Source organism: Anomaloglossus baeobatrachus, chromosome 4 (genome assembly GCF_048569485.1).
Source record: "Anomaloglossus baeobatrachus isolate aAnoBae1 chromosome 4, aAnoBae1.hap1, whole genome shotgun sequence".
NCBI lineage: Eukaryota > Metazoa > Chordata > Amphibia > Anura > Aromobatidae > Anomaloglossus > Anomaloglossus baeobatrachus.
In genome coordinates this window covers 516,450,199-516,472,281 of record NC_134356.1, presented here as the reverse complement: position 1 = coordinate 516,472,281, position 22,083 = coordinate 516,450,199, and the positions used below count along the sequence as shown (strand labels likewise).

The following is a 22,083-nucleotide window of genomic DNA, read 5'->3' as shown; positions in this document are numbered from 1 at the left end:
TCGGCGGTGTTGTTAAGGTTGATTTCAAGTCTGGAGCCTTACATGCCGCGCTCCTTCGCCATCCCTCGGGCTCTGGCTTGAAGTGGGAGCCAACACGGTTCTCACTGCTTTGCAGGAGACCGGTCTCCATCCGCAGCCCTTTCAGGACCCTGCCGGACGGAGCACTCATCCCTCAGGGACCTGGCCCTGCGTCTCATAAGCTAAGTATTGAGACGTTCTTGTCAGGGGGGTCCCTTGTACTTTAATGTTGGGGAGAGTGTGTTTCTTTGTCGCTCCATTGGGAGACCCAGACAATTGGGTGTATAGCTACTGCCTCCGGAGGCCACACAAAGTATTACACTTTAAAAAGTGTAACCCCTCCCCTCTGCCTATACACCCTCCCGTGCATCACGGGCCCATCAGTTTTTAACTTTGTGTTGAAGGAGGCACATATGCACACAAGCTCCACATTTTAGTCAGCAGCAGCTGCTGATTATATCGGATGGAAGAAAAGAGGGCCCCCCTTAGGGCCCCCGGCATGCTCCCTTCTCACCCCACTAAGTCGGCGGTGTTGTTAAGGTTGAGGTACACATTGCGGGTACAGAGGCTGGAGCCCACATGCCGTTTTCCTTCCCCATCCCTTAGAGGCTCTGGGAGAAGTGGGATCCTAACCGGTCACCATTCACTGGGACCGAGCTCCATCTGCAGCCCCTGGGGGAATCTGACGGACAGGAGGCTGGATATCATCAGGGACAGGGCCCTGCATCCATAAGGTACTCTGTGTCCACTTAGGGACGGTGCATGCAGCGCCTGTGTTACAGACCCCGCAGCGGCTCCTGTGTGGTTGGTGAGACCGGGACTACCGCGCCGACCGCGCCTGTTGGCCGGCCGCTCTTTTAACTTTAGTCCCCGGCTTTTGCGGCCTAGTACCATGTACTCCCGCCCCCGGGCCTGCCAGTCAGGGGTGAGGGCGGGACGGCCGACTGGACGTCGGCAGTGAGGGCTGGAGCATACTTGGTATCCTCCTCCCCCCTCACTGAGCACTGTGGGGCACCAGGTGCCCGCACTTTATTAGGCACTTCCACGGCTCCCTCCTCCCCTCAGAACGCTGGCAGCCATTGTTATCATCACTTCTGCCGGTGGGGGATTTCAGAACGAGCTCCGCAGTTCTGGGAGAAGTGGGATCCTAACCGGTCGCCGTTCACTGGGACCGGGCTCCCTCCGCAGCCCCTGGGGGAATCTGACGGACAGGAGGCTGGATATCATCAGGGACAGGGCCCTGCATCCATGTGGTACTCTGTGTCCCCTTAGGGACGGTGCATGCAGCGCCTGTGTTACAGACGCCGCAGTGACTGCGGTGTGGTTTGTGAACCGGGACTACCGCGCCGACCGTGCCTGTTGGCCTGCCGCGCTTTTAACTTTAGTCCCCGGCTTTTGCGGCCTAGGACCATGTACTCCCGCCCCCGGGCCTGCCAGTCAGGGGTGAGGGCGGGACGGCCGACTGGACGTCGGCAGTGAGGGCTGGAGCATTCTTGGTATCCTCCTCCCCCCTCACTGAGCACTGTGGGGCACCAGGTGCCCGCACTTTATTAGGCGCTTCCACGGCTTCTTCCCTCCCCTCAGAACGCTGGCAGCCATTGTTATAATCTCCTCTGCCGGTGGAGGATTTCAGAATGAGCTCTGCAGCTCTGGGAGTCCCAGGCAGGGAATCTGGTGGACGCACCACCGCTTGGGGCGGTTGGTAAGCCACACCAGTTGTCAGGTGCTGGCCCCCCTTGGGTGCCGAAGTGTGTGTATATATATATATATATATATATATATATATATTGTATACATTTTCTCTATTCGGCAGCATTATTTGCTTTTGGCTATATCTCTAAGAGGCGACAACAGCATGTCGTCCGCAGAAAGCAAGGGGGCCAAGGCACGGGCTTGTTTTGCAACCTGCACCTCTTGTGCGGCTATGTTACCTGCAGGTTCCACCTACCCGCATTGTGACAATGCTCGGCCCCTGTGGCACTCACTCAGCCGGAGTCTCCGGCACTGGTGGGACCCTCGGCTCAGGTGGTACCGCCGGTTTCCACTGCACAGATGGAAGGGACAGAGTTTACAATTTTGACTGAGAAACTCTCTGAGTCGCTTCACATTCCATGGCTCAGTCTATGGACAGATGGTCTGCTAAGATACTAGAAGCTTGGAAGTCCAGACCGGTAACACAGGGCCAGGGCACTGTGAGTTCATCGCCCCCAGGCCCCTCTCGGTCAGTACAGCAAAAGGCTCCTGGGGTGGCACCCAGATCCCACGGTGAGAACTCCGACACGGACCGCAGCCTCAGACAGGCTAAGCGGGCTTGCTGGGAACCTTCCCCGACTTCATCACGCGGATCTCAGCATGAGGACTCTCTGGAGGATGAAGCGGAGGTCGCAGCTCAGGGCTCTGATCCTGACGTTGCTCTCAATCTGGATACACCTGAAGGGGACGCCATAGTAAATGACCTTATAACGTCCTTCTACCAGGTGCTAGTCCTTCTCCCCCAACTCCACCTATAGAGGAGTCGGCTTCACAGTAGGAGAAACACCAGTTTAGGTTTCCCAAACGTACCCGGAGTGCGTTTTTCGATCACTCTAACTTCAGAGATGCTGTCCAGAAGCACAGAGCATTTCCGGACAAGCGCTTTACTAAGCGTCTTAATGACACACGTTACCCTTTCCCCCCTGACGTAGTTAAGGGTTGGGCTCAGTGTCCCAATGTGGATCCTCCAGTCTCCAGACTGGCGGCTAGATCCGCAGGTTGTGTCTTTGACTTCTCAGGCGTCGGCTTTTCGTCCTACGCCATGAACGTCGTCCTGGACTCTGCGAGCCGTACAGCGGTAGCATCCGCCAATTCGGTGGCAGTCCGCAGGATCATGTGGCTACGCTAATGGAAGGCAGACTCTGCTTCCAAGAAGTTCTTAACCGGTTTGCCATTTTCTGGCGACCGTCTGTTTGGCGAGCAATTGGATGAAAAACCAATGGGTGAGAGACATTCCGTCTCACGGTTACAGGATAGAGCTCAGCTCTTGTCCTCCGACTCGTTTCTGCAGATGGAGTTGTGATCCCCGTTCCGCTTCAAGAACGTGGTCGCGGTCTTTACTCCAACTTGTTCGGGGTACCAAAAAAGGACGGATCATTCCGGTCCGTTCCGGGCCTCATTCTACTCAACAGACACGTGAGAACCAGACGGTCTCGGATGGAATCTCTCCGCTCAGTCATCGCTTCGATGTCCCAGGGAGTCTGCCTAGCATCAATCGACATCAGGGATGCTTATCTCCATGTGCCGATTACTCCAGAGCATCAACGCTTCCGGTGCTTCGCCTCCGGGTCGAACACTTTCAGCTCGTGACTCTGCCTTTCGGCCTGGCGACAGTCCCACGGGTCTTCACCAAGGTCATGGCATCAGTGGCGATGGGCTTACACTCTCAGGGACACTCGGTAATCCCTTACTTAGACGATCTCCTAAGTCAAGGCACCCTCCCGGGTGGCATGTCAACACAGCCTGAACATTGCTCTGGAGACTCTCCAGAGGTTCGGGTGGATCATCAATTTCCCAAAGTAAAAATTGACACCGACCCAATCACTGACTTACCTCGGGATGGAGTTGCATTCCCCCTCAGAGATAGTGAAGCTACCGCTGGGCAAACAGCGTTCGCTGCAGACAGGGGTGCACTTTCTCCTTGGGGCCCAGTCTCACCCCTTGAGGCGCCTCACGCGCTTCCTAGGGAAGATGGTGGCAGCAATGGAGGCAGTTCCCTTTGCGCAGTTTCATCTGCGTCCACTCCAAGGGCACATTCTCTGCAAATGGGACAGGAGGTCGACGTCCCTAGACAGGAACGTCTCTCTTTCACTGGCAGACAAAGCCTCTCTTCAGGAGTGGCTTCTTCCCACTTCTTGGTAAAAGGAAAAATCCTTCCTGCTCCCATCCTGGGCTATGGTCACGACGGACGAGAGTCTGTCAGGGTGGACAGCGGTCTTCCTCCACCACAGGGCTCAGGGAACCTGGACTCTGACAGAGTCCTCCCTTCAGATCAATGTTCTGGAGATAAGGGCAGTGTAGCTAGCCCTAAAGTCGTTCCAGCGGTGGCTGGACGGCAGGCAGATCCGGATACAGTCGGACGACGCCACGGCGGTCGCGTACATCAACCACCATCACAGAGCGCTGGCGGCGGACGCATCAGTTCAGGACTGGTTGCAATTTCGACTGCCTTATGTATTTCCTCCTCTGGCGCTGCTGCCCAGAGTGTTACTCAAGATCGGGTCCGACTGCCGCCGCGCCATCCTCGTCGCTCCAGACTGACCGAGGAGGTCGTGATACCTGGATCGGTGGCACCTCACGGTGGGTCAACCGTGAGCACTCCCGGACCGACCAGACTTGCTGTCCTAAGGGCCATTTTCCATCTGAATTCTGCGGTCTTCAACCTGACTGGGTGGCCATTGAGTCCTGGCTCTTAGCGTTCTCAGAGTTATCTCTATCACGCCTTTCGCAGAAGGTGGTCTTCCTAGTGGCAGGCACATCACTTCGGAGAGTGTCTGAGCTAGCAGCGCTGTCATGCAAAGCCCCCTTCCTGGTGTTTCGCCAGGATGAGGTGGTTCTGCGTCCGGTCCCGGAAGGTCTACTTAAGGTGGTATCCCCCTTTTCTTCTCAATCAGGATATCTCCTTACCTTCTTTTGGCTCTCATCCAGCTCACAATTGTGAAAAGGATTGCACTTGTTAGATCTCGGGAGAGCACTCCGGCTCTTCTTTTCGCACACTGCGCCCCCGCGCCGTTCTGATGCGCTCTTTGTCCTTGTCACTGGCCAGCGTAAGGGGTCGCAGGCTTCCAAGTCAACCTTGGCTTGGTGGATCAAGGAACTGATCCTTGAAGCCTACTGTTCTTCTGGGCTTCCGATTCCTTTAGAGCTGAAAGCCCATTCTACCAGAGCCGCAGGGGCATCCTGGGCATTGCGTCACCAGGCTACGGCTCAGCAGGTGTGTCAGCACTACCTGGTCGAGTCTGCACACTTTCACGAAACACTATCAGGTTCATGCCTATGCTGTGGCAGATGCCAGCCTAGGTAGGCGAGTCCTTCAGGAGGCGGTTGCTCACCTGTAAGAGAGGGCCGTTTTTTCGGCTCTTTTTATCGAGGTATTCTTTTACCCACCCAGGGACTGCTTTTGGACATCCCAATTGTCTGGGTCTCCCAATGGAGCGACAAAGAAGAAGGGAATTTTGTTTACTTACCGTAAATTCCTTTTCTTCTAGCTCCTATTGGGAGACCCAGCACCCGCCCCTGTTCCCTTCGGGCTGTTGTTCTTTTGTGTACATCATGTTGAAGGGTTCTTTTGGTTCATGGTTTCAGTTCTCCGAACATCCTTCGGATTGAATTTACCTTAGACCAATTTATAAGTTCCTCCTTCCTGCTTTGGCACCAAAACTGATGGGCCCGTGATGCACGGGAGGGTGTATAGGCAGAGGGGAGGGGTTACACTTTTTAAAGTGTAATACTTTGTGAGGCCTCCGGAGGCAGTAGCTATACACCCAATTGTCTGGGTCTCCCAATAGGAGCTAGAAGAAAAGGAATTTACGGTAAGTAAACAAAATTCCCTTCTTTGTACTATTTGTGACTTTTCCGGCCGGTTCTCCGGTTTTCACCAGAGAACCGCGCCGACGGTGACTGAGCGCCGACCGCGTTCTAAAATTTAGGCCCCGGCTTCGGCCTAGTTTCGTTTTCACTGCCCCTGCATGTCAGTCATGCAGAGGGACAGTGCGGCGCCGCCCATCGGCCGTTCAGCCCAGGGGAGGGACACTCCTCTCTGAGGAGATGTTTCCCTCCCCTGTATATCCCCTTGGCCCTCCGGTTCCCGCTCTTAGGCTATCCCGCCCCCCCTCCTCACTCCAGCGCCATTTTATCAGCGTTCTCACACTGATCGGCGCCGGCTGCTGCATCTCTGCAATCTGTCTGGGGGTCCGAGCTGTGGAATCCGGAGGGCACATAAAACGGTCTGGTAAGCCACAACCTCTGGTTGTGGACTTTATTATACACTCTCTGGGGGTCATTCTGAAGGAGTGTATTCTTTACTGTAGAGCCTCCACCTCAGCAGCATGTCTCACACTAGGAGCAAGGCTGCAAGGCTGTACTCAATATGCACTGCATGTAAGCTCGTACTGCCTGAACCGAGCACATACCCTCATTGTGATGCCTGCTCTAACATGGTGGTGCCTCAGCCTGGAGTCTCCCCAGTGGTCCCTCCGGCTGCTCCGGCCCCGGTGGCTGAACCCCCGGCTTGGGTTGAAGTGTTTTCTAAATCTATCTCCCAGTCCTTTGCCGACTCCATGGGACAGCTGTCCCGGACTCTGCTGACCATGCATCAGCCCCCTTCTCAGGGTGCCTCTGCTGCTTCGGCTCGCTCTGCAGAGCTCACAGAGGATTCTTCATCTGCTCCCAGACCCCGTCCTCCTAAGAGGAGACGCAGGGACCCCTCTCCTTCCTCGTCCCGCGACTCCGATTCACGAGTCGACCCGCAGGATGAGGAGGATGTCTTTACTGGGGGCTCGGACGCTACCTCCATGTGCCCCATTGATCTGACCGCGGGTGACGCAGATGTGAGTGACTTGATTGCGTCCATTAATTCTGTACTGGACCTCAATCCGCCAGCATCATAGGAGCAACCCTCTCTGGCAGAAAAGCACCAGTTTACCTTGCCTAAGAGAACAAGGAGTGTGTTCTTTAACCACTCCAGTTTTCAAGCCACTGTGTCCAAGCCCAGAGCCTGTCCTGACAAACGCTTTCCAAAGCGTGGTTCTGACGACCGTTATCCTTTTCCACCAGAGGTGGTCAAGGAGTGGGCTCACTCACCAAAGGTAGACCCTCCGGTGTCTAGACTCTCAGCCCGGACAGTTGTATCTGTGGCTGATGGCACCTCACTTAAGGATCCCACTGACCGCCAGGTTGACCTCCTGGCCAAGTCGGTCTATGAGGCGGCAGGGGCCTCGTTCTCCCCATCCTTTGCAGCAGTGTGGGCTCTCAAAGCCATCTCTGCTTCCCTAGAGGAGATGCATTCCCTCACTAGGGACTCTATGCCTGAATTGGTTGCCTTAACTTCCCAGGCTTCAGCCTCTTCAGCCTACGCCATGTCTGCCATGCTGGAGGCCTCTCACCGCACTGCGGTGGCCTCCGCTAATTCCCTCGCTATCCGCAGGATCTTGTGGCTTCGACAGTGGAGGGCAGATGCTTCCTCAAAGAAGTACCTTGCTGGGCTCCCATTTGCTGGGTCCAGGCTGTTCGGTGAACAACTGGATGAAATAATTAAGGAGGCTACTGGCGGGAAGAGTACTTCCTTGCCGCAGACTAAAACCAGGAAACCTGTCCAGGGCAGGAACCAGTCGAGGTTTCGTTCCTTTCGTTCCTCCAACTGGTCGTCCGCTAAGCCCTCGGCCTCGTCCACTAACTCAGCCAAGGACCAGAAGCCCTCCTGGCGCAAGAAGCCGCGTCCACAAAAGACCGCAGGAGGTGCTGCCACCAAGGCAGCCTCCTCTTGACTATCTGGCCGAGCCAGCAACGTCCTTGGTCGGTGGCAGGCTCTCCCACTTTGGCGACGTGTGGTTTCAACACGTCTCCAATCAGTGGGTGCGGAATATCATCTCCAACGGCTACAGGATAGAATTCTCTTCCAGCCCGCCAAATAGATTTTTTCTGTCAACTCCCCACTGCTCCAAGGCCGCCGCCTTCTCTCAGGCCGTGGCATCCTTGCAGGCCAGCGGAGTGATTGTACCGGTTCCCGCCAGGGAACGGTTCAGAGGTTTTTACTCAAATCTCTTCCTGGTCCCCAAAAAGGACGGTTCCTTCCGGCCCATCCTGGATCTCAAGCTTCTCAACAAGCATGTTCAGGTGCGGCACTTTCGCATGGAGTCTCTGCGATCAGTCATTGCCTCAATGACCCAAGGAGATTTCCTGGCATCCATCGACATCAGAGATGCCTATCTGCATGTGCCAATTGCAGTTTCACACCAGCGTTGGCTACGTTTTGCAGTCGGAAAGGAACATTTCCAATTCGTGGCTCTCCCCTTCGGGTTAGCCACGGCCCCTCGAGTATTTACCAAGGTCATGGCAGCAGTGGTTGCGGTTCTGCACCTCCAGGGGTTGGCAGTGACTCCTTACCTGGACGACCTTCTTGTCAAGGCTTCATCCAGCGCAGACTGTCAGCGGAGTGTCTCGCTCACTCTCGCCACTCTTGTCCAATTCGGGTGGCTTGTCAATCTGCCCAAGTCCACTTTGACCCCGACCCAAGAACTCACGTACCTGGGGATGCAATTCGAGACTCTGCCGGCACTTGTCAAGCTGCCCTTAGTCAAACAGCAGTCCCTCCATCTGGCGGTGCGCTCTCTGTTGAGGCCCCGCCGTCATTCCATCAGGCACCTCATGCAGGTGCTGGGTCAGATGGTGGCGTCAATGGAAGCGGTTCCCTTTGCCCAGTTCCATCTGCGTCCCCTGCAGCTGGACATCCTCCGCTGTTGGGACAAGCGGACCTCTTCCTTGCACAGGCTAGTGGCTCTGTCGCCACAGACCAGGAGCTCTCTTCAGTGGTGGCTTCGGCCCCTCTCTCTGTCTCAGGGACGCTCCTGTCTGGCCCCGTCCTGGGTGATCCTCACCACGGATGCCAGTCTAACCGGCTGGGGAGCAGTATTTCTCCACCACCGAGCACAGGGCACTTGGACTCCGTCCGAATCAGCCCTCTCGATCAATGTGCTGGAAATCAGAGCTGTGCTCTTAGCTCTCGTAGCCTTTCACCATCTGTTGGCGGGCAAGCACATTCGAGTCCAGTCAGACAACGCGACAGCAGTTGTCTACATCAATCACCAGGGCGGGACTCGCAGCCGCCTGGCAATGTTGGAGGTTCAACGCATCCTTCAGTGGACGGAGGACTCCAAGTCCACCATATCCGCAGTCCACATCCCAGGCGTAGAAAACTGGGAGGCAGATTATCTCAGCCATCAAACCGTGGACAACGGCGAGTGGGCTCTGCATCCGGCAGTGTTCCGGTCGATCTGCCGCAAGTGGGGAACTCCGGAAGTGGATCTAATGGCATCCCGGCACAACAACAAGGTCCCGGTTTACGTGGCTCGCTCCCACGATCCTCAGGCCTTTGCAGCGGACGCGCTGGTTCAGGATTGGTCCCAGTTCCGTCTGTCTTACGTGTTTCCCCCTCTAGTTCTCTTGCCCAGAGTCCTGCGCAAGATCAGAATGGAGGGCCGTCGGGTCATCCTCATTGCTCCGGACTGGCCCAGGCGAGCTTGGTACCCAGACCTGCTCCATCTGTCCGTAGAGGTGCCGTGGCATCTCCCGGACCGTCCAGACCTTCTCTCACAAGGTCCGTTTTTCCGCCAGAATTCTGCGGCTCTCAGATTGACGGCGTGGCTCTTGAGTCCTGGATCCTGACGGCTTCCGGCATTCCTCCCGAAGTCATCTCCACTATGACTCAGGCTCGGAAGTCTTCCTCGGCAAAGATTTACCACATGACTTGGAGAATTTTCCTGTCCTGGTGTCGTTCTTCCGGCCACGCCCCTTGGCCTTTTGCCCTGCCGACCCTTCTGTCCTTCCTACAGTCTGGTCTGCGGCTAGGACTATCCCTCAATTCTCTCAAGGGACAGGTCTCGGCCCTGTCAGTGTTGTTCCAGCGGCGTATCGCCCGGCTGGCTCAGGTGCGCACCTTCATGCAGGGCGCATCTCACATCATTCCGCCTTACCGGCCACCTCTGGATCCCTGGGACCTTAATCTGGTCCTCACGGCCTTGCAGAAACCCCCTTTTGAGCCACTTAGGGAGGTTTCTTTGTCTCTTCTTTCACAGAAAGTGGTCTTTCTAGTGGCCATAACTTCCCTCAGGAGAGTCTCTGATTTGGCTGCGCTCTCCTCTGAGTCACCTTTTTTGGTTTTTCACCAAGATAAGGTGGTTCTTCGTCCGTCTCCGGACTTTCTTCCGAAGGTGGTATCTCCTTTCCACCTTAACCAGGATATTTCCCTGCCTTCCTTTTGTCCGGCTCCTGTTCATCGCTTTGAAAAAGCGTTGCATACTCTGGATCTGGTGCGGGCGCTCCGGATCTATGTGTCTCGCACCGCTGCTCTTAGGCGGTGCACCTCTCTCTTTGTGCTGACCACTGGTCAGCGTAAGGGCCTCTCGGCTTCTAAGCCGACCCTGGCTCGCTGGATTAGGTTGGCCATTTCCAATGCCTACCAGTGTTCTCAAGTGCCTTCCCCGCCGGGGATCAAGGCACACTCGACCAGAGCTGTCGGTGCCTCTTGGGCTTTCAGGCACCAGGCTACGGCTCAGCAGGTCTGTCAGGCTGCCACTTGGTCCAGTCTGCATACCTTTTCGAAGCACTACCAAGTGCATGCTCATGCTTCGGCAGATGCGAGCTTGGGCAGACGCATCCTTCAGGCGGCTGTCGCCCACTTGTGAAGTTAGGTTTCGCCTACTTCTCAGTTTTCTGTTTATTCCCACCCATGGACTGCTTTGGAACGTCCCATGGTCTGGGTCTCCCATAAGGAACGATGAAGAAAAAGAGAATTTTGTTTACTTACCGTAAATTCTTTTTCTTATAGTTCCGACATGGGAGACCCAGCACCCTCCCTGTTGCCTGTTGGCAGTTTTCTTGTTCCGTGTGTTTTCACCGGCTGTTGTTGTAGTCAGAGGTTCCGGTTGTTCCGGGTTTTGCTCTGTCTCTACTTGTGGGTGGATGTCCTCCTTTAGCTTTTGCACTAAACTGGCGAGATTTGGTCATCCAGGGGGTGTATATGCTAGGAGGGAGGAGCTATACTTTTTAGTGTAGTACTTTGTGTGTCCTCCGGAGGCAGAAGCTATACACCCATGGTCTGGGTCTCCCATGTCGGAACTATAAGAAAAAGAATTTACGGTAAGTAAACAAAATTCTCTTTTTTAGCTGGTCTTCATATCACATGGTTTGCAGACCTTCTACCATCTTGGTTGCTCTTCTCTGGACTTGCTCCAATGTCTGAGTTACTATATAGAAAGAATCCACAACCTATGAAGGTTTTTCATGAATCTCTACTTGATGTCATAAATGGTTTGTCCAGAATTAAATGAACATGGCTGCTTCTTTGTCGCTCCATTGGGAGACCCAGACAATTGGGTGTATAGCTTCTGCCTCCGGAGGCCACACAAAGTATTACACTTTAAAAAGTGTAACCCCTCCCCTCTGCCTATACACCCTCCCGTGCATCACGGGCCCATCAGTTTTTTGCTTTGTGTTGAAGGAGGCAGACACATTCACGCAAGCTCCACATTTTAGTCAGCAGCAGCTGCTGACTTTATCGGATGGAAGAAAAGAGGGCCCCTAACAGGGCTCCCGGCATGCTCCCTTCTCACCCCACTCTGGTCGGCGGTGCTGTTAAGGTTGAGGTACCCATTGCGGGTACAAAGGCTGGAGCCACATGCCGTTATCCTTACCCATCCCTTAGGGGCTCTGGGTGAAGTGGGATCCTAACCGGTCACCATGCACTGGGACCGGGCTCCCTCCGCAGCCCCTGGGGGAATCTGACGGACAGGAGACCGGGTATCATCAGGGACAGGCCCTGCTACTCTGAGGTACTCTGTGTCCCCTTGGGGACGGCGCATGGAGCGCCTGTGTAACGGACGCTGCAGCAGCTGCTGGGTGTTTTTGTGCGCCGGGACTACCGCGCCGACCACGCTTGTTTGCCGGCCGCGCTACTAAATTTAGTCCCCGGCTTTTGCGGCCTAGTACCGCATACTCCCGCCCCCAGGCCTGCCAGTCAGGGGTAAGGGCGGGACGTTTGACTGCACGTCAGCGGTGAGGGCTGGAGCATGCTTAGGCATCCTCCTCCCCCCTCACTGAACACTGTGGGGCACCAGATTCCCGCACTTTCAGAGGCACACCCACGGCTCCCTCCTCCTCTCAGAACGCTGGCAGCCATTGCTATCAGCACTTCTGCCGGTGGAGAACTTCAGATCGAGCTCCACAGCTCTGGGAGGCCCAGGCAGGGAATCTGGTGGACACACAACCGCTGAGGGCGGTCGGTAAGCCGCACCACTTACTAGGTGCTGGCCCCCCTGGGTGCCGAATTGTATATATATACCCCTATATTGTATACATTTACTCTGTTCGGCCGCATTATTTGCTTTTGGCTATATACCCTCACTGATTGCTCTAAAAGGAGACAACAGCATGTCGTCCGCAAAAAGCAAGGGTGCCAAGGCACAGGCTTATTTTGCAACCTGTACCTCTTGTGCGGCTATGTTACCTGCAGGTTCCACCTACCCTCATTGTGTGCAATGCTCAGCCCCTGTGACACTCACTCAGCCGGAGCCTCAGCCACTGGTGGGACCCTCGGCCCAGGTAGAACCACCGGCTACCACTGTCCAGGTGGCAGGGACAGAGTTTGCAGTGTTGGCTGAGAAACTTTCTGAGTCACTTTCACAATCCATGGCTCAGTCTATGGATAGATGGTCTGCTAAGATACTAGAAGCTTTTCAGTCCAGACCGGTAACACAGGCCCCGGGCACTGTTGATCCATTGCCCACAGGCCCCCCTCGGTCGGCGCAGCAGACTGCTCCTGGGGTGACTCCTGGGTCACACGGTGAGGACTCCGACACGGACCGCAGTCCCAGACCGACTAAGCGGGCTCGCTGGGAGCTTCCCTCGACTTAATCACACTGCTCAGGGTCTCAGCATGAGGACTCTCTGGAGGATGAAGCGGATGCGGCAGATCAGGGCTCTGATCCCGACGCTGCTCTCAATCTTGATACACCTGAAGGGGACGCCATAGTAAATGACCTTATAGCGTCCATCAACCAGGTGCTAGAACTTTCTCCCCCAGCTCCTCCGATTGAGGAGTCAGCTTCTCAGCAGGAGAAATTCCAATTTAGGTTTCCCAAACGTACACGGAGTGCGTTTTTCGATCACTCCAACTTCAGAGATACAGTCCAGAAACACCGAGCTTTTCCGGACAAGCGCTTTACTAAGCGCCTTAATGACACACGTTACCCCTTCCCCACTGACGTTGTTAAGGGTTGGGCTCAGTGTCCCAAGGTGGATCCTCCAGTCTCTAGACTGGCGGCTAGATCCATAGTAGCAGTGGCGGATGGTTCATCGCTCAAGGATGCCACTGACAGGCAAATAGAGCTCCTGATGAAATCCATCTATGAAGCCATAGGCGCGTCTTTTGCTCCGGCATTCGCAGCCGTATGGGCACTCCAAGCTATCTCAGCTTGTCTGGCTGAGATTAATGCAGTCACACGTGCCGCTACTCCGCAGGTTGTGTCTTTAACCTCTCAGGCGTCGGCTTTTTCGTCCTACGCCATGAACGCAGTCCTGGACTCTGCGAGCCGTACAGCGGTAGCATCCGCCAATTCAGTGGCAGTCCGCAGGGCCATGTGGCTACGCGAATGGAAGGCAGACTCTGCTTCCAAGAAGTTCTTAACCGGTTTGCCATTTTCTGGCGACCGTCTGTTTGGCGAGCAATTGGATGAAATCATTAAACAATCCAAGGGAAAGGACTCGTCTTTACCCCAGTCCAAACCAAACAGATCTCAGCAACGGAAGATACAACAGAGGTTTCGGTCCTTTCGGCCCTCAGCCAGGTCTCAATTCTCCACGTCCAACAGGCCACAGAAAGGCCAGAGGAACTCTGATTCATGGCGGTCTAGGTCACGTCCTAAAAAGACCGCCGGAGGAACCGCCCCCAAGGCGGCCTCCTCATGACTTTCGGCCTCCCCAAACCGCATCCTCGGTCGGTGGCAGGCTCTCCCGCTTTTGCGACGCCTGGTTTCCACATGTCCAAGACCGATGGGTGAGAGACATTCTGTCTCACGGTTACAGGATAGAGCTCAGCTCTCGTCCTCCGACTCGTTTCTTCAAAACATCTCCGCCCCCCGAGCGAGCCGATGCTCTCTTTCAGGCGGTGTGCACACTGAAGGCAGAAGGAGTGGTGATCCCTGTTCCCCGTCAAGAACGTGGTCGAGGTTTTTACTCCAACTTGTTTGTGGTGCCAAAAAAGGACGGATCATTCCGTCCCGTTCTGGACCTCAAACTGCTCAACAGACACGTGAAAACCAGACGGTTCAGAATGGAATCTCTCCGCTCCGTCATCGCCTCGATGTCCCAAGGAGACTTCCTAGCATCAATCGACATCAGGGATGCTTATCTCCACGTGCCGATTGCACCCGAGCATCAGCGCTTCCTGCGTTTCGCCATCGGAGACGAACACCTTCAGTTCGTGGCACTGCCTTTCGGCCTGGCGACAGCCCCACGGGTCTTCACCAAGGTCATGGCAACAGTGGTGGCAGTCCTACACTCTCAGGGACACTCGGTGATCCCTTACTTAGACGATCTTCTAGTCAGGGCACCCTCCCGGGTGGCATGCCAACACAGCCTGAACACTGCTCTGGAGACTCTCCAGAGGTTCGGGTGGATCATCAATTTCCCAAAGTCAAAATTGACACCGACCCAATCGCTAACTTACCTCGGGATGGAGTTTCATACTCTCTCAGCGATAGTGAAGCTCCCGCTGGACAAACAGCGTTCACTACAGACAGAGGTGCAATCTCTCCTTCGAGCCCAGTCACACCCCTTGAGGCGGCTCATGCACTTCCTAGGGAAGATGGTGGCAGCAATGGAGGCAGTTCCCTTTGCGCAGTTTCATCTGCGTCCACTTCAATGGGACATTCTCCGCAAATGGGACAGGAGGTCGACGTCCCTCGACAGGAACGTCTCCCTTTCTCGGGCAGCCAAAACCTCTCTTCAATGGTGGCTTCTTCCCACTTCTTTGTCGAGGGGAAAATCCTTCCTGCCCCCATCCTGGGCTGTGGTCACGACGGACGCGAGTCTGTCAGGGTGGGGAGCAGTCTTCCTCCACCACAGGGCTCAGGGAACCTGGACTCCGACAGAGTCCTCCCTTCAGATCAATGTTCTGGAGATAAGGGCAGTGTATCTAGCCCTAAAGGCGTTCCAGCGGTGGCTGGAGGGCAGGCAGATCCGAATTTAGTCGGACAACGCCACGGCGGTTGCGTACATCAACCACCAAGGCGGTACATGCAGTCGTCAAGCCTTCCAAGAAGTTCGGCGGATTCTGCTGTGGGCGGAAGCCACAGCATCCACCATCTCCGCAGTTCACATCCCGGGCGTGGAAAACTGGGAAGCAGACTTTCTCAGTCGCCAGGGCATGGACGCAGGGGAATGGTCTCTTCACCGGACGTGTTTCAAGAGATCTGTTGCCGCTGGGGAACGCCGGACGTCGATCTAATGGCGTCTCGGCACAACAACAAAGTCCCGGCATTCATGGCACGGTCTCAGGATCACAGAGCTCTGGCGGCGGACGCGTTAGTTCAGGACTGGTCGCAGTCTCGACTGCCTTATGTATTTCCTCCTCTGGCGATGCTGCCCAGAGTGTTACGCAAGATCAGGTCCGACTGCCGTCGCGCCATTCTCGTCGCTCCAGACTGGCCGAGGCGGTTGTGGTACCCGGATCTGTGGCATCTCACGGTGGGTCAGCCATGGGCGCTCCCAGACCGACCAGACTTGCTGTCTCAAGGGCCATTTTTCCATCTGAATTCTGCGGCCCTCAACCTGACTGTGTGGCCATTGAGTCCTGGCTCCTAGCGTCCTCAGGGTTATCTCAAGAGGTCATTGCCACTATGAGACAGGCCAGGAAACCAATGTCCGCCAAGATCTACCACAGAACGTGGAGGATCTTCTTATCCTGGTGCTCTGATCAGGGTTTTACTCCCTGGCCGTTTGCCTTGCCCACTTTTCTGTCTTTCCTTCAATCCGGAATGGACAAGGGTTTGTCTCTCGGCTCTCTCAAGGGGCAAGTATCGGCGCTTTCCGTGTTTTTTCAGGGAGTTTGCCACATAGTCCCACCTTACAAGCGTCCGCTAGAACCCTGGGATCTTAACAGGGTGCTAACGGCTCTTCAGAAACCACCTTTCGAGCCGATGCGGGATGTCTCTCTATCACGCCTTTCGCAGAAGGCGGTCTTTCTAGTGGCAGTCACATCACTTCGGAGAGTGTCTGAGCTAGCAGCACTGTCATGCAAAGCCCCCTTCCTGGTGTTTCACCAGGATAAGGTGGTTCTACGTCCGGTACCGGAATTTCTCCCTAAGGTGGTATCCCCTTTTCATCTCAATCAGGACATCTCCTTACCTTCCTTTTGTCCTCATCCAGTTCACCAATGTGAAAAGGATTTGCACTTGCTAGATCTCGTGAGAGCACTCAGGCTCTACATTTCTCGCACGGCGCCCCTGCGCCGTTCTGATGCGCTCTTTGTCCTTGTCGCTGGCCAGCGTAAGGGGTCGCAGGCTTCCAAGTCAACCTTGGCTCGGTGGAGCAAGGAACCGATTCTTGAAGCCTACCGTTCGTCTGGGCTTCCGATTCCTTCAGGGCTGAAAGCCCATTCTACCAGAGCCGTAGGGGCGTCCTGGGCATTGCGGCACCAGGCTACGGCTCAGCAGGTGTGTCAGGCGGCTACCTGGTCGAGTCTGCACACTTTCACGAAACACTATCAGGTGCATGCCTATGCTTCGGCAGATGCCAGCCTAGGTAGGCGAGTCCTTCAGGCGGCGGTTGCCCACCTGTAAGAGGGGGCCGTTTTACGGCTCTTTTTATCAAGGTATTCTTTTACCCACCCAGGGACTGCTTTTGGACGTCCCAATTGTCTGGGTCTCCCAATGGAGCGACAAAGAAGAAGGGAATTTTGTTTACCGTAAATTCCTTTTCTTCTAGCTCCTATTGGGAGACCCAGCACCCGCCCCTGTTCCCTTCGGGCTGTTGTTTTTTTGTGTACACATGTTGTTCATGTTGAATTGTTCTTTGGTTCATGGTTTCAGTTCTCCGAACATCCTTCGGATTGAGTTTACCTTAGACCAATTTATAAGTTTCCTCCTTCCTGCTTTGGCACCAAAACTGAGGAGCCCGTGATGCACGGGAGGGTGTATAGGCAGAGGGGAGGGGTTACACTTTTTAAAGTGTAACACTTTGTGTGGCCTCCGGAGGCAGAAGCTATACTCCCAATTGTCTGGGTCTCCCAATAGGAGCTAGAAGAAAAGGAATTTACGGTAAGTAAACAAAATTCCCTTCTTTTCCCCAGACACAGGGCCACATAGGTCTCCAGGCCTTGTGTATTGCAGCATAGCCTTAGTTTTGGTTTTTCGTTAGTGCTTTTATTAACACCAGGTACACTCCCTGGTCAGGTGTGGTGCTGTTTGTGGGAGATAGGGGCCATGGTATATAAAGCAATATCTATTTTTCTATTAAAAGCGTTGTCCACTACCTGAACTACCTATTCTGAAATGCTGTGGTCACCACAGTAAAATGAAAAAAACAAAAAAAAAACAAAAACACAAAAAACGGATACTTGTCACCTATAGTGGTACCATTATAGTGATGTCGGTGCCCGGTCTCCTGGTCCACATGTGATATTGTTATGCCACGTAAGGGCTCCAGCCAATTCATGGCCACTGATGGGCTGCTTCACTCACTTCCTGTCCAAGTTTCATCCGAGCGACGTGTGAGTGTAGCGCCTATTAGTTCCCGCTAATTGGCTGCCGCACTCACGTAACCTAACAATGTCTACCTCAGTGTAAGATTTATTATTTTACATGGGGTCTATAGTATTTAACACTGAGATGTACAAATAGTGGACAGCCCCTTTAATCAGACTTTACAACATTGTGTTAAGGAGAACCAAGCCATCCTGGGTAGTCACAAGCCACAAGGAGCTCAAAAAATCCTGCTTAAAATCCACTTTAAATATGTTGTAGGTTTTTTGTTTTTTTTTTACAGGATTGAAACCTAAAAATGTTTAACTTTCTCATCCCAGGTCTAAGGTGGACATGATTCAGGAAATAGTCACTGGGAACCCAACAGTTATAAAGATGGTGGTGAGCTTTAACCGTGGCGCTCGTGGTCAGAACGCTTTGAGGCAGATCCTGTCACCAGTAGTGAAGGAGATCATGGATGATAAGTCCCTCAACATCAAAACTGACCCAGTAGATATTTACAAGTCGTGGGTAAACCAAATGGAGTCTCAGACCGGAGAAGCGAGGTGAGACGATCTGCAGCACCAATAAAGCAGATCCTTTTCTGTTTTTCTTATGTAGTTGTTGCGTTCATAATTCTTTTTGTTACTGTGTTTTTCAACAGCAAACTGCCTTATGATGTCACTCCAGAGCAAGCGATGTCTCACGAGGAGGTGAGGAACAAACTGGATGCCTCCATCAAGAACATGAGGACGGTTACAGACAAGTTCCTGTCTGCCATTATCAGTTCAGTTGATAAGATCCCGTAAGTATTCCTGTTATCTCTCCTGTATTGTCATTTTTCCCATATTTATTACAATTTATTTTATCTAAAGGGAATATAAAGTCAGTCATACACATCCCATACGCCTCTGCATACTCCATTCTCTGTATGTGTGCTCTACGTGGAGACAGGAATAAGGCGCTGGCCGGCCCCAATGGACGCTGTTTATTTCCCATGAGAACAAATTGATCATGTTGAAATCCTAAATGCCAAACCTGTATTTTCAAAAAGGGCCACTAGTCCTTGTTATTGGGCATGTCGGAGTCCCATTTTTAGGATTGGTGGTCAGGTGCCCCAGCAGTGCCAAGATGATAATTACCCTTAATGCCTATCATTTGTTGCAGTAGCGTGCGTTTCTTCCATAGCAGGGAAAATTCAGTGTGTCTATAATCTATGACGTACCCAAGATAATCCTATCCTATGTTATACACTTATTTCCTCCTGGATCGGGATGAGGCTTGTATGACAGATCTAACCTTTCTTATATTTCTTGTCCGTTACTAGATAATACATAGACTATGATATTGAGATTGCTCAGCCATGGTCCCTACATAGTAAAAAGGAAATAAGAGTGTAATATTAAAGAGGTGCTAATGGTTGGGGAGCATGTGTTCACATCAATCAACATTTTGTTTTAGCCATTTGTTTTTTTACTTTCTAATAGCAAAATGTTCAGTACTAAGTACAGTACCTTGACTTATGAGTGTGATTTATTCTGTGACTGAGATCTTAACGTAATGTTAAATTTAATTTCCCCCATTAAAATTAATTGAAACGCTATTAATCCTTTCCAGGGCTTACTTATGGCCCCCATTCTGCTACTGTATATATGATCCCCCAATCTAGTACATGGCTGCCATCCTGGTATATATGATCCCTATCCTGATGCATGGTCCCCATCCTGGTATATATGATCCCCCCCATCCTGGTACATGGTCCCGTATCCTGGTACATATGATCCCACATCCTGGTACATGGCCCCCCCCATCGTGCCGCACACTAAAAAAAAAAACTATTATATTCTCCTATTCTCCTTCCCTCCAGTCCCCCACAGTACATCGGCACACTACTACTCCCAAAATAAGAGTCAATGGGTTTGCCCATTGACTCTTATTTTGGGAGTAGTAGTGTGCCGGGGTTATTCCTTGTTTTTTGCTGTATTTACCTCCGAGCACCTGCACATTTCAGTGACGCGGAGCTTATCTCTCCTTTTCCCCACAGTACATCATCCTCATCCGATGCAGTCAGCTGATCAGTGTGTGAGCTGATCAGCTGACTGTATGCGATAAGGGTGCCGTCCTTCAGGGGCCCAGATGGAGAGTGAGTGTATATATTATATATATATATAGATAGATAGATAGATAGATTAAATTATTTATATATATATGTATATATATATATATAATTTTTTTTGGCGCCCTGTGGGGGATCGGAGGGGTGGGGCGTATAAGCTGCTCGTACCTCACGTTTCTGCTCGTATCTTGAAAAATTCGTAAGTTGGTGCACTCTTAAGTCAAGGTGTTGTACTTTATTTGTTCCGCCTTGTTAAACACAATCTTTCTTATCAGAAATAAACAGTTTTATTGTTGGGAAGACTTCATCATACACATGATGACGAGTAGCATTTATGTCACATAGTTATTTTTCTTGTTTATCTTTGCTACATGTTCTGCGTAACTTATTAATGTTCCCTACACTATTCCAGTTATGCCATGCGTTACATTGCAAAGGTCCTGAAACACACCCTTCATGAGAAGTTTCCTGACGCTGGAGAAGATGAATTGCTTAAGGTCAGTCTCTGTAAGGTTTGATGGAGATAACCTGGAGATACACGCTAGGTCTTGGGTACACAGTGACTTTTTGTAGCGCTGCGAAAACAGTAATTAAACTTGAAAAAATATTTTTACAAATTTAATCAAGCATTGAAAGTTATTTAACTATGCAAATCATTTTATTAACAGGAATCTGTCACTAGTTGTTTTCTACCTGATCTGAAAGCAGGATAATGTGGAGACAGAGAACCTGATTCCAGTAATGTGTCACTTACTGGGCTGCTTGCAGCAGCTTTAATAAAATCACTATTTTATTGTCAGGAGATTATTACTAGAGGGCTAATAAACCTTATTCCATGTAGTCTTCCATATTCACAAGCTTTGTATAACACACACCAACCACTGATTGGCAGCTTTCTGCCTATGCACAGAGGGAACTAAAATATGTCAAACAATAACATGGACAGGATGAGGGCTCGATGACATGAGCGTATAACACGAACTAGGACTATATGATGTTTTATTGTATAGCCTTTGGACCAATGTCATACTATGGGGCAGTGCCAACCAGTGATTTTTTTTTTTTTCTCATGTCAATTTGGCATCAGAAAAAAATTGCATATTGCTTTCAGAGGCAACGTATATTGGACAGTATGCGCCTATTCAAGATTATGGGTGCGTAGAAATCCTCAAACTACACTCTGGTGTCATCAGAGTGCAGTCTGATTTCTGCAGACACAGACAATGAAGAACGTAAGTTCTCCGTCTTCTCCGCACTCACACTTGGCTCACACTGATCAGAATTTGAGCCGAGTGTCATTACTATAATTGGGCCAATTCTCTTGCATGAGAGCACATAAGCTTGTGTGACTCCTTAGGCAGAGCTCAGCATTCAGAGGACTGGTAGATCTGTAGATAAACAGTAGTTTTTACAAAAAGTGCCACAACAAGTAAAGTAAGTGATACATCACTGAAACCAGGGTCTCTGTCTCTACATTATGCTGCCCACACATGGGGAAGGAAAAACCTGCTGACAGATTCCCTTTAAGTTGGCCTAAGTTCTGTAAAACACTTGCATCCATAGCCTTATGCACTCTGGCAGTGGAGGGGAGGCAGTTGTGCTCGCTCTCTTGCTCTGCATTCAGTTCAGGTATCCTCCTGTCAGTGCTCCGGAGATCTGCCCTGAATACCAGGGCACAACTACATCATGGGTCTCCTGCACTGTGCCTTCAGCAGTATCTCCTCCAGCACCGTTGTACCTAGCAGCAGTTAGTTTAGGCAGCGCTGCCGTGCTAGCTTTATGGGTTTCATGTGCATGTACAGGCACTCGGGGCACCCTTGGAATGGTTGAGCACTTCAAGGCACTTTCTCGTATTCTTAACCAGCCCTCCTAAGCCATCATTATGGGCATGTAGGTCATAAAAGTTGAACAAATGATAACTTGATATCAGCGATCCAAGGTCTCATTTCTGAAAAAAAAAATCCACATTTTTCTTAATATGTAACAGATCTATGGGTCCAGGTTGGACATAGATCTCCTTGGGTATCTGCCTCCATAGCTTATATTAATTGAAAGAGGGCATTACTAGTGTGAAACATATAAAAATTAGGAGAGCAATACTGTCAGTCACTACATGTCACACTGGTAATGCCCTTTTCTTTGTCGCTCCATTGGGAGACCCAGACAATTGAGACAATTGGGTGTATAGCTTCTGCCTCCGGAGGCCACACAAAGTATTACACTTTAAAAAGTATAACCCCTCCCCTCTGCCTATACACCCTCCCGTGCATCACGGGCTCCTCAGTTTTATTGCTTTGTGTGAAGGAGGCACACATCCACGCAAGCTCCACATTTTAGTCAGCAGCAGCTGCTGACTATATCGGATGGAAGAAAAGTGGGCCCATAACAGGGCCCCCAGCATGCTCCCTTCTCACCCCACTCTGGTCGGCGGTGCTGTTAAGGTTGAGGTACCCATTGCGGGTA

General features: G+C 52.2%; 1 protein-coding gene across 1 annotated transcript in view; it reads left to right on the top strand.

Moving 5' to 3' along the window:
• The window catches only part of IQGAP1 (IQ motif containing GTPase activating protein 1), a 313,620-nt gene that overhangs the window by 240,116 nt on the left and 51,421 nt on the right, over window positions 1-22,083 (top strand). The window contains exons 26-28 of the mRNA XM_075345867.1: window positions 17,846-18,070; window positions 18,169-18,309; window positions 20,033-20,117. Of these exons, the coding sequence (XP_075201982.1) occupies window positions 17,846-18,070; window positions 18,169-18,309; window positions 20,033-20,117 (451 nt within the window). The remainder of the gene's footprint in view (window positions 1-17,845; window positions 18,071-18,168; window positions 18,310-20,032; window positions 20,118-22,083) is intronic.